General features: G+C 40.3%; 1 protein-coding gene across 2 annotated transcripts in view; it reads right to left on the bottom strand.

Moving 5' to 3' along the window:
- Positions 1 to 13,134, bottom strand: part of trpm3 (transient receptor potential cation channel, subfamily M, member 3) — a 167,095-nt gene that overhangs the window by 72,890 nt on the left and 81,071 nt on the right. For both annotated transcript variants that reach the window (XM_073466053.1, XM_073466054.1), the window contains exons 2-5: positions 6,038 to 6,117; positions 4,533 to 4,734; positions 3,198 to 3,411; positions 1,422 to 1,546 (exon numbers count right to left, since the gene is read on the bottom strand). In XM_073466053.1, the coding sequence (XP_073322154.1) occupies positions 1,422 to 1,546; positions 3,198 to 3,411; positions 4,533 to 4,734; positions 6,038 to 6,117 (621 nt within the window). The remainder of the gene's footprint in view (positions 1 to 1,421; positions 1,547 to 3,197; positions 3,412 to 4,532; positions 4,735 to 6,037; positions 6,118 to 13,134) is intronic.

Below are 13,134 nucleotides of genomic sequence, written 5' to 3'. Positions count from 1 at the left end.
TGTTTCTTAATAAATAATCATAGAGATGTTCTGATACCATTTTGTCCTTCCCGATCCTGATTCTGACACCTGAACTTGCGTATCGGCCGATACCAAGTACGGATCATATACCAAAAAATATATATGTATATAATTATTACCTTTAAGCAACTGTATAATACTAACCCTGTAAGAATGTGATACGACTGCAATAATCATCGTATGGCCTGGCTCAGGTTAAACCCTTTGCAAAACATGAGCAAATACATACAAAGGGAACTTTCTTCTAAATTGACACATTTTTTAAACAGAACTGAAAAATAACACAAATATCAGCAAAAGTATGTTTAATGACCTATGATTGAAGTTACACTGGTCACTTGCCCTTTACGGATATTGACAACTTTAGTAAAGTTGTACAAAGGCTTACAGAATGCTGCTGGGAAGTAGCAGAGTCCTGATCATGGGCATTGAGTCAGTGCAGAGACTGCTGTAATCTGGGATACCCAATACAGCATTTTAGGCTCAGAGACATTTCCAGTACTGGTATCGCTATCGGCAAAACCCTGAATAATTAGAAAAAAGTGTCGAAAAGCACAGGGGTGACCAACAATGTTAACGATGACACCATTCCATTTAGTGTCCCAGTGAGTCATGCTAACTAGTGAGCATACACAATACTAGGGCCCTGTAACTAGCTCACCTAAATGGAATGCAACCATCATTAATCTTACCAATTCCACCTGTGTTTTTCCTGCTTTGCCAATCAAAATGTCTGTTGTGAAAAGGGTCCATTCTCCTAGGTATTTTCTATAGTTCCTGCTGTCTTTTCTACAGCAAGGTCTACAGCAGGAATAGCTCACACAGACATTGATATGCACAAACACAATTATTGTACTGGTATTAAAGTAACAGGGAATTACACTGGGGGAACATCTATACAACATTAATGACAGTTTCTCAGAAGCCTAGATTCAGTCTATTGGGGCACTGCCTGACAACCTGAGGTAAATTCATCTGGCCATTAGGCATACAGTTGAGACCAATCAAGCATGAAAAAAGAGCCTCAGCACTTAATAGTCTCATTTCAGTCACCAACATTAATCGTCTCTGCTCCACTTGTTCAGTTGGACAGAGTGCTGATGAAATTTTAACTATAACATAACATTAATTTCAGAGATTTGAATGAGTCAGCATGTGCTCCGCAGTCTCATGTGGTTCTACCAGCTGTCCAACTCACTTTGAACAAGTGTTTATCACAGATTGGATTGGCCTACTCAGCATCTCAGTTAATAAACTGTCAACTGCAATTTACCGTCCCTAGCAACTGTGGACTGCATGTGACATTTTTCACATATACACAGAAAACATCAGGGCTAAAGCATGAAAAAGCCCACTCAGTGACTTCATATTGTTCTGTTTCTTGGCTCTCAGGAACTTACATCTTTGCCAACAAGATCCTCTTGATTTTCTACGATCCCCCACGGTGCAATGCCAATGGTGCAGATCTTCCCCCTTGACTTGGAGGCGTGATCTTTCAGTGCATCACCCACATGGCGAATCACCCCTGTGTGTGTGTGTGCATAAATGTTTAGTGTTGAGTATTTGCAAGGGGGACAGAGAAACATAAAAAAAAAAATCAGTTTTGTCACAATCAATACCCAGGCTACACTTAGATAATGATACACTCTGCTGAGAAAGATAAACATAATCTATTAGGTGCAGAGTACAACAGTGTGGCAGCCAATGTGAACGCGCGCGCACACGCACACACACGCACACACACACACACACACACACACACACACACAGCTTCAAACACAGACAGGTTGTAGCTCCCGCCCTCTAGTTGTTGTCCTCAGGGGAGCAGCAGTCAGACCTGGAGGCCATCTTATCCCATCTCTCCTGCTGACATTCATTCTTTCTCTTCCTTCACCCTCATCTATCCCTCCAATCCATCCCTCTATCCATTATTCAGGCCTCTCTCTTCCTCTTTCTTGACTCTGCACCCATTCTGTCACTAAATCTTACTTTCTATTCCTTTCTGTATTCAAGTGTGCCCACTCTTCAGCATCCAACACTGTATCATTTCTTTCCATCTGTTCTTAAACATTGTTATCCTGTCGTTTTTCTTATTTTAAGCCAGCTAATCTTAATCTACTAAAAATGCTTCTATTTTTGAAGATCTAGAAACAAACAGTGAACTCTTACAGTGAAGATAAAGTGTAACAGCACTGATAACAGTTCCAGTATCAACACTACACATAAGGTTTTGGCTAAAAGCTAAGAAACAAATATGCTGTCCGTACCAACCCATTCTAAAAAGCATGTTTATTTTGCAACACAGTCATTAATGCTAATCCCACCACACGTGACACTATCTATAGCTTACCAAGATCAGAAACATGGAGCTCAAGTTTTCTTGCAGAGACTACTTTTCCATATGCATGTTGACTCCACATTTAGCATAAGTCATAAGCTGTCAAACTGTCCACTGACTCTTCACTATATTCTTTTCAACAAATTTTGTCACAAACTCTGCTACCCAATCATCTTGCTGCTGTCAGACTTTGAAATAATTTCTTTCTGGACTGCTTTGACCCTCCTCCTCCTCCTTCCACTATGTGTTCAAGATCCAGTCCACTGAGCTCCTCATAAATCCTGCTCCAGGCCAAAATCATCCTGCTACTCAGTATCTGCAGAAAGAGATCTCACAGAAGTCTAGAGTCTTTTTCACAACCTTGATTTTACTAGACTCCAGCTGGGAAATCCCTATATTGCTGAGTGAAGTGGAAATACCACTCCTAGTAAAGTATAAGTCCATGATAGCCCTCATTGCTTCCTCAATCCTTTCTGTCACAGTCTGTAATGCAGTGTGCGGACTCAAATACACCTTTAGGTCTAAATGTTACACTCCGTCACAGACTTTTGCCGATAAAAATAAGCACTCTACACTTCCTGACACTATTTTCATTAAAGATGCATGAAATAATAATTGAGAGCTATCACTTCACCTGTCTGGTCTGACTATGAGTGTCTCTCAGTATAGTTGAGTGCTCATAATATACTTAAAAGAACACTTTCGCAGTGATCCAGTGGTTCAACATCTTTACAGCCTTAAGGGGCTGGTGAATGATTATTTGATAGCTGATAACTTATGAGGAACATTTGACTACATGTCCACTCAATGTGTTTAAAAAGTATGTACAGTTCTTCACCTGTGTTGACCCCTCCGGTGAAGATCCAGGCTCCAGTTGTCATGGCAGCCTTAATGAGCCCTTTGCCAAAGACCTGTTTGAGTTTGGGCTGCAATTCAAAGTTCTGCAGACCCCCGTGGACTGAGATGAGCAGCTTGGGCAGATCCAGCTGCCACTCCTTGGTCATCAGGTGGAGCAGCAGGTCAGGCTTGGTGTCATAAGAGACTCGCACGTACTGAAAACAATAGAGCATGTGTTAGTGGTGTACAGTAGTACATCTGCTTCACCCTCAGGCACATGAGGACTAGAAGCCTGCATGCGCCTGAGAAATAAACAAACAGGAACACATACATAAACATATGTACAGATTACACATGTAATAAAATCATTCAATGTGAAACACATCTGTGAAAGCAATTAAATGAAAGATAACACATGGATGAGTGTTGCAGACCTGCCGGAGCTTCACTACAACGGTATTGAACAGATGTTCGCTGTTATTGGAGAACCACATGCAATATAGAACATCTGTTTATCTACCTAATTCACCCTTACACACACTGCCTGACATGTGTCTGGATTAATAATTTAACACTGGGAATAAATCAGACAGTTCAGCCTTAATCATCTGAGTCCCCTGAATGCTATAGCATGTGTGATTTGATTCTGTCACCATGGTTGTGATTGACAGTAATTGTGTGTAATTGTGTGACTAACATATTCAATCAGACTACTTTTGGAATGGATCGTTTAATCAAGCAACACTTAAGTCTTTTTAAATATATAATGACATGATTGCATATAATCATACTCATTTGATCTGATTTTGTTGTTATGGTATGTGAAGAATGCAAATGCAAGAATGCATATGTGTGACCAATCCTCATTATCCTCATTACATTTCATTTCCATTTGGATTTGGACCATGTATGTAATAATTCACAAAAAAACTTTGTGGGATAAAAACGTGGGATATCCTGGGAAACGTAGCACTGGTATAACTTTGCCATCCAGATCAAGAGTAGAAATCATTTCTGTCATTTCAGACATCAACACTTTCCTCCTTTGTACCTGTGTGCTGTTACTCTTCATGAGTTTACTGCAGCTGAGGAAAATATTCATCATTCATTATTTTTTGCTTTTAGCTTTCAGATTTTACAAACCACACATTGGAAAGCTTTAATCAGAGGTCATAATCAAGTTCTTGGTCCCTTGTGTTGTGTGGAAGTATATTTTTGGATCTCCAAAACCAAGTTGTTATTTTCTTGTTTGAACCAGATGTTGACAATCCCAAGAAGCAAGGCATCTGCAAGAAACTGACAAAATACATCAAATTAGATGTGTTATGGGAGTCACCATGGCTTTGTTGGAGTGTCCCCCTCCCTGGAACTCAATGGTGCCAAAGGCATCAGTGGGGCTGAGCTGTGTGTGTTTGCTGATCGACCACTTCTCCGACAGGCTGTCATTCTTAGCCAGGCGCTCTGCCTTATCATTCTGACTGGATGAGATGCCCGGGGGCAGGCCCACATGCTGACCTATCAGACGCCCACAACAGCACCTGGAGGCGAGGAGAGAGTAGAAAGGAATGTAAGATTGGTATATTAAACTGTAAGCTACTGTAGCATTGGGAAGGAAAAAGAAGATGATGAGAGAGACTGTGTGTGTGTGTGTGTGTGGGTGTGGGTGTGCATGTGTGTGTGTGTGGGTGTGTGTGTGTGTGTGTGTGTGTGACTGAGAGAAAAAAGCGTGCGAGCTGCCATAGTTATGTGCCTAGCAGTAAAAGAGGGCAAGTGACAGCTTGTCATCTGACTTTCATCTCCTGATTGGGAGGAGAGGAGGAGAACGATCTGTAGGCCCCTGCAATCTTTTATTGGTTCTGTCTCTTTTTGTTTTCTGCTCTTCATAAACATCTGTCTTTTTCTCTCCTTCGCTCCCCTCTCCTTCTCCCTCGCTGCAACCGCAGGAGTTAGCAGATTGACAGTTACATGAATTGTAGTATTCCTCCACGAGTACATGCTTATTCAGATGTACTGAATACAGCTTTCATATTCTGTTTTTTTTAACCTTGCAGGATGGAGTTGGAGCCCTGGGAGGAAAGGGAGTCAGGAGGCTTTGATTATCACTTCATGTTTACGTCATCTCTTACCAGCGGTACTTTGCCTCCTTCTGCCTAATGCATCAACACAAGTGCTTTTGACTAAAAAGGAAAAAGCTGATTTGATCTTGAGGAACATCGGGCTTCCACCCACTTTCCTTCAGTTATGCTAATTTTTTTTACCTAACAAACAGTGGCATTTCCTGTGTCTGTGTGTATATGAGTGTGTATCAGGGCCCTTGCTTCAAGAATTAGACTTGCCTACCAACATCAGCTGTAGTAAATATTTCAGTAACAGCCCTTATAAATGTACTTTCACAGTTAAACTTTGCTATACTTAGCAGAACGCTCCTATGAGCTTAAATAAACAACCTTTTAAAATGATGTGGAATATTTTAAAGTCTGAACTGGGCCGACCCTGAATTTCACATTTGTGGTTTTAAATTGTATAATGTCAGTGTTTGGCTCATTAGTGTGGAGCCTCTACCTGTGACGCAAATAGAGGCCAGCATGATATTACTCTGAGGCATGTTTTTAAAGGTCAGTAGTGAAACAGAGCTCTTAATCTGCTATATGTGAGCTGGGTATTCACATTAGCTAACCCGCTCATTACAGTCTCATAGCTTTTAATGCACAGCTGAATCCTGAATTTAGAAAAACTCTTTACCTTCTTCTTCTTCCCAAATTAACAACTAAATTATGTTAACAATTATGCATAATGTCATTCATATTCAAACACAGTAATACATCACATATTCTTACTCACCTATGGGGGTCTTTGGCGCTCACTATGATATGAACACATTCTCTTTTGCTGAACGCTCTTTCTATCCACGATTTCTGTGCCTGCAAATAAAGACATAAGAACTCAGTCAGTCTTTGTGCTGTCACTCCTGCATGCTCAGGTCATAACTCCATTATCTGACAAAGACAGCAGAAACAGGCTCAAATCCTGCATAGACTTGTGTTTTGACAGGAATTCACCTGTAAAATAAAGAGTTTTCTTGTCCTTCAAGAAAAAATAAGTGTTCTGTTTCTTGTGTAAAATGACCCAGACTGATCTCTGTTGTACAGATACGTTTTATCCACATCTCTCCAGTTATCTGGGATAGCAAACAGAACATACACTTTGAAATGTTTGACCTAATGTCTCAGACGTTACATTTTTTCTACAAGTTTGGAGAAAAAACAGCAATCTCACATCAAAACCTGGTTTGAAAACTCAACACACAACAAACAAACAGTCCCTCACACATAATTTAAACGCTGAAGACAGAAATGTTTTATGTTATTCAGCAACTCAAGCCTGAACAGGATGAGATGAAGAGCTGGCAAAGAGAAAAGCGGATGTTGAATGCAGTGAGGCAGTAAATTGTGTCCCAGTCCACAGACACTCTTGTGTGCAGCCAGCTGAGTGTATGTCTATATGATCAAGTGTGTGTACTTCTATGTGTGTATGCATTGTGTCGTTATATTGTACATAGTCAAGAAAGACTTCCTCAGCATAATGCAGCAAGTGAGATGGTGTATGTGTTACACTGCAGTCGCATCTGCTGCAGGTCTGAGTGACAGAGACTGACTGAGCCAATTATCCTGACACAGACGCGACCGGAAAGACGGCGTAGAGCTCCAGAGCAAATCTGAGATACACATGTAGCACAGGATTAAAAGCTGATGTATGTCTCAACAGATTTGTGCATGAATACTTGTTATGTGCAAACAAGATTTCATGTACAACAAGAGTTAATATGTTGTTTCTAGTGAAGAAGATGCTTCTTACAGCTTATAGGAAAGGGCAATATATCCAAAACTCTAAGAAACAAATGGGGAAAATAGTCCACTTGTTTTATTCAAAGGTGCATCATACTTCTAATGGCACGAGACCTGGCACTTAAGTGTCTTTGGTTTGTTATGTACCAGATACATTTCAGTTGTACAGTAGATACTTGCTCATGTTTCTCTTCTATTAACCAGTTGGAAATGGGAGTACAAATGATGGTACCCCAAAGGGCAAGAGTAAAAAGGACTATGCTCCAAAGTGACTTTTAAAATGTCACCTATTGCACCATTAAAAGAAGTTCATTTAAGTTTGACAAGAGAAAGTACATACTGCAGTTATTCCTACATAAAGTTCACAAAGTACTGGTACACTGAAGCAAAGAGGTATTTCCATCAACATGCACAGCAAGTTTTAGAAATGAAACGCAGAAAGGAGCACATAATAACGAGTCAATCCAGAGCTAACACACTTGGGATTAAAGACTATGATTAGACTTGTGTCGATAAACAAACAAAATCCTGTGAAAAAACAAATTCTCACGTGTTTATTTCCCAAAACAGAACCTGACTAATCAAAAAGAGTTTGCCTCTGTCATTTATCTTCCAATCAGTGCTGACAATGAGATAGGAAAATAGAAAAAATCTGTGCTGTGCCCTAATGGTGTATCTGATATCGTCGTGTTGGACAAACTTGTTGGTTAGAACATCATAATTAATATTGTTCCAGGGCCATTTGCCATTTCAATTTAGCAAAATGGGACTAAATCTGCACTTAGAGCAAGCTGTTTCAGCTGATTGGTTATGTATAGGACTCTCACTCAGGAGACAGGGGTTTGAATCCTGTATGGAAGATTTTATTATACTGTTCACTTTACATTAAGTTCACTTATTGGGTTAAAATAGACCTTTTTCACAACAGTAAATACATGTTTGAAAGGATAACTTCTCCCATGGGCATATTCTTCCAGCCTTTTTCAACAAGTTGCAAGCTATGACATTACAAAAACATGACTGATCAGTTATGATGATGGTCCTGGAGCAACATGAACTCAGGCATGCTTGCGTTAACACGGCATGCTTGCACTAATAACCGATAAAGCGTATGTTTGCACACCATCATTGTTCAGTCTGATTTTATAATTTCTTCTCCTCACAGGTGACGTCAAAAGCTCTGATTGCAAAATGAAACATGTTTAAAATGGATTTCAATGACAACAACACAACTCCATTCATGATGATATGATTTTATCTCTAGAACTAACTTGTCCCATCAGTCATCCTACCTTAGTCATTTTGATAATCATTTGTATAATAAATTATAGTAGGTATGCATGTCCCTGCCTTAAGAGATCAATATCTTTCAGTCTTTTTCACCCTTCTGTAATAAAGTTTTCATGTGTGTGTTAATTAACTGTAGAAATAAAATCCCAGTTCATCCAAAACAGCTATGTATTGCACACTGCACAATTTACATGTTCTATTTCTGTGATTATGATAATGTTACCCTCTGCCATTTAAATGTACAACTTTCTACTCAGCACATTGTGGTTCAAAGGTTGCACTTCCTGTGTTGACACCACCATTCCAGGAAGTGGATTATGTCTGTGTGATTTTGTGGCAACAGAGCACAACACTAGAGGTCCAAAATAGGACCTAATGTCACAACCGGACAGTCACAGACAACCAGGAGGACACACAGACCAGACTCCCAAACCCACAGCGGAGGGAACACAACAGCCGTGAAAACAAAAGGACAGAGCTTTTTTTCTGCTTTTTACTCTGGGAGAGCTGCCCCGGCTCTTCTCCCAGCCAGCAGAGCTGAGAGCTGCTTGTACAGGGCTTTCCCCACTGCCACGGCTACAACAACACACGCCCCATCCGCCTGACTGGCCCTGTCACACCACGGCACGCCAAAACCCACCGAAACCGGCCACAAACAGGCTCGGCTTACACATAGGCACACTTACCCTAACACCAGACTTCCCACGATTAACCATTACTCTGGGGGGCTGGGGGGCTGCTTTTAGAGATCACCCTGGCCACGATGACTCAGCGGGCCACAACAACGCCCCCAGCCCCATTCTTTCCCTGACGTGCTAGAACTGTGTATTCATCCGCCGGCTCATCCTGGGACAAACTAGACCCGCTCAATGGTAGCAGAAGCAGGGTTTTAGATTTGATTTGTACTGACAGTCACGGTACACAAAAAGCCTTTTATGTTCTCTAAGTAAATCCTTAAAAGAGAGAGCACAGTCGTTTCACCTCAGAGCGTCCCAGACAAACATATACTTCCCTTTGCACCCCATCTTTTCTCCTCCAACCCTTTCACTGTTGATTTCTCTTCTTTTCTGTTCAGACATTGTATGCACATTCTCTCACTCTCTCATACTATTGCATGTCTGTGTCTTGCTCTTTCTCTCACGCTCTTGCTGTTGCTTATGAGATTTGACATGGTATGATGAGATGGCACATGGCCCGCACTCCATTTTGTAATTAAGATTTATCACTGGGGCGCACTCACACACACAAAAACACTGCTGCTGTGTTTGTGTGTGTGTGAGGAGTGACTGTGCGGCAAGTGAGCAGCATCTGACAGCCTGTTAGGGGTCTTGACTCCATTACGCTCAAACTCACCACTTCCACCGTCTTCCCTCTGTCCTCTCTTCCTTTTACTATTGTATCTCCTCTTTCTTATTGGCATTGGCAGGGAGCTGAATTGGGAGCCACATCCAATCAAGAGCCCTAATCTCTTTGCTCCCTCTCTTTTCTTCACCTTATTCTGTTTTCCTTTTTACAAACATGAATGACTAAGCTTTTCTATGACTATACAGGTGGCCATATAAGCACCCTGTATCACTTTTGCTGAGAGCATGTTTTCCATAAGATATAAGTTGCCTTGACAAGAGATTTTTAAAAATGGATACAATTAACAAGAGGGATACACACACATTCAAGATACCCAAGCACTCCTCCTTTGTTTTTCTGATGTGAATAAAGCTAAATAATCACCTTTCCTCTTGTGCCGCAATATCTTTATCTTCCCCTCTTTATAAACCCTTCAATTATTTTACACTGAATCTGGCTTTACTGTCATCTCAGTGGTAAAAGTAATAAAAACGCACCCTGAAGTGCATCTTCATTTCTTTCTTTTATTAACCTGGATTTAAGTGCACCAAGAGCAGCATAACACAGACAGTTATACTAAATTTAAACAACTGATGTCAGGAGACAAAGAAGACTTTGAAGATAGAGGAGGGTCAGGATGGTCAAAGATGAGAAGAGGAGTATCATAAAAGATATACATTTGATTCACGTTTAGAGTAAAAAAAAGTAAAGTCTAGAGATATTAAATGAGCAAAACTAGAATGGCACTCAATAGAGAGCATATCTCCACCATCTGTATGAAATCGTACTGACTCATAGATACCAGTCACCAAAATACACCTGATTTTTTCATCAAGATACATGCATTATTTCCTGAGAAATTAGCTTAAATTTTCGAAAAATGCCCTATCCCGCAATGTTAAAGAAAGTGAGAAAAATTTCCTGGAACCATCCCTTTATCCGCACCAAAAGTTAATGGGTTCTATTCTGGGCTGAGACCCAACGTCCATCCAAGATTCATGGAAATCCGTTCATAAGTTTTTGTGTAATCCTGCTGACAAACCAACAAACCAACTGACAAACAAAAGGACACAGGTAAAAACATAGCCTCCTTGGCGGAGATAATGATATCATAACTCAGACAGTTATAAATGTCAGCAGACAGTGAACACATTTATGATACAGGATGGTCCAAGATGAGAAGATAAGTATTACAAAAGATACACTCTTCTTATGACACATTTGATGCACCTTTAGAGTAAAATATAGTAAAGTCTAGACTCTAGAGCTATAAAATAAAAAAAATAAAATAAAGAAATAGAGAAAAGCTCTACCGTATAGCCCTTAGATGGAGATACAAGCCTCTGGATATACTACCACTGAAAGAGTCTCTGAAGACACTCCAGCATCTCAAATACAAAATATTGTATGATGTCAAAATTTTCTGCCCAAATGTTTCAATCAAGAATGACAGTAGTAGTAAACAAAAATCAGTAAACAGAGAGATTGAAATCCACAAATGGAGAGATAGTGTAAACTGCAGAGAAGAAGTTTTAACAACAATGCCGAAATTAAACAACTATCAAAACTGTGACACACGTCTTGTTTTGTGACTCACCTGTATTATGTGATGGGCTGCATTGTTTTTGCCATCCCTTCATAAGCATTGCTGAAGGTAGTGTAAGAGGCATGTCCCAACTTTAAAACTAAGATTAATGAATGAAACTGATCAGAGCAAAACTGATCAAGCCACCTCTCAGTCGACTGGCAACTGGTCTACTCTGGGACTATTAGCACTGCTTGTATGTGTGCATGTTTGTGTGTGTGTGTGTGTGTGTGTCTGCGTGTGTGCTAAAGGTACCCACTGAGAAAGCCCTGAAACACCACTAAATTTGACTTTGCCTGTCTCTCACAGTCTCCTCTCTGCTCCCAGATCCAAACAGCTGTCAGTGCATGTATGAGCTAAGAAATTAAATGTTAATATAAAAAAATCACATCATGACACAGCTGGTTAACTATTTTTACGTAATGCAAAAATAACGTCTGACCCCTGTGAAATATTCCAAAGAAAATTAGCTGCTGTCCTCCACCTCTAACAAGAACCTCACCTGTTTTAGATTCAAATTAAAGTTGGACTGTCAGGCTGTGTGTGTGTGTGTGCATGCATTCATGCTGAGTATGTGAGTGTCTGTGTGTTAGAGAGAGTGAGAGTGAAAGAGAGCGAGTGATCTAAGCCACAATTCTGTCTGGGATCAAGACCAGAGGGGGAGTCTGAATGGCAAGAGAGCCTATTAGGTGGAGCGATATGACATCCCTCTAGCCTACTCACCATCCTTACCTTGTCCTAAATGACACACACATACACACACACACACACACACACACACACACACACACATGCAATCTTTGCTGTTGCATCTGCAGTTTTCCAAGATTAGTCTCCATGCTGTTTTCAGTAAAGGGATTATTGGACCTGTACATAATACGGAGCAGGTTTAATTAGCAGGAGCAGTGGGGGAAGCTGGGCACATAAGACTGTAATCTGAACTAAATGAAGTCCAACAATAGACGAGCAGGAAAAGCACAGAGAGGAAAGAGAATGTTCTTTCCAAAAACTGTAATCCTACTTAATGTAAAACAGTACATGCACACACCTACCACACACACCAACAACACAATGTGAATGTAAGCGTACAGTAATGCATTCAGTGTCATGACAGACTCAGAATGCTTCAAGGTCTGCACCTGAGTCCAGATAGTCCAAATACTGCAAGGCACTAGAGGCGGGTGTGTTTATGTGTATCTATATGTGTGCATGCACATATGACAAACAACACACAAACACACACCAATGAGCAAAAAGTGAGGACGGTAAGGTCATGTGTGTGCAATGTCGAGTAAGGCAATTTAACACAGCGCTTTCATATTTCAGATGTGTTTTTTTGTTATTTCACGGCATTCAAGTTTTATATTAAGATTGCAGCACTTGATAAATATTGACATGATGCCACTCAATTGCTGTTACCATGGTTACTTTTGCCTACTGTGACATCATGTGCACGGCCTTGATTGAGTTATATAAGTTTTCTGGTGAAAATTCATATAACAATATATATCGCAGTGAAACAAATTGTCACAATTTAATTTGTCTTCCAATATTGTGCAGCCCTGAGAACATTACTCAACAACCCTGTTACAACTATATACTGAGCCTGGTGAAGTTTATAAGGATTACACTGTGGCACAATAGAAATAATACGAGCATCTTTACATGGGTGTTATTTCACTTTTACATTATATTTGCCCTATACAGTAAAATATTATTTTTTTATGGCTTCCAAAACGAATGTGCCCATCATGTTAACAGTCTTAGCTAATTCATATCACAAAAGCACACAAGGTAACAGACCAGGTAAAATAAGGTTTAGATATAAAGTGTGGACAGTCTTGCTACAGACCTCTATATGTCTTCCTAATGAC

This window comes from Pagrus major, chromosome 5, assembly GCF_040436345.1.
Source record: "Pagrus major chromosome 5, Pma_NU_1.0".
Taxonomy (NCBI): Eukaryota; Metazoa; Chordata; class Actinopteri; order Spariformes; family Sparidae; genus Pagrus; species Pagrus major.
This window is presented reverse-complemented; position numbering and strand designations above follow the sequence as displayed.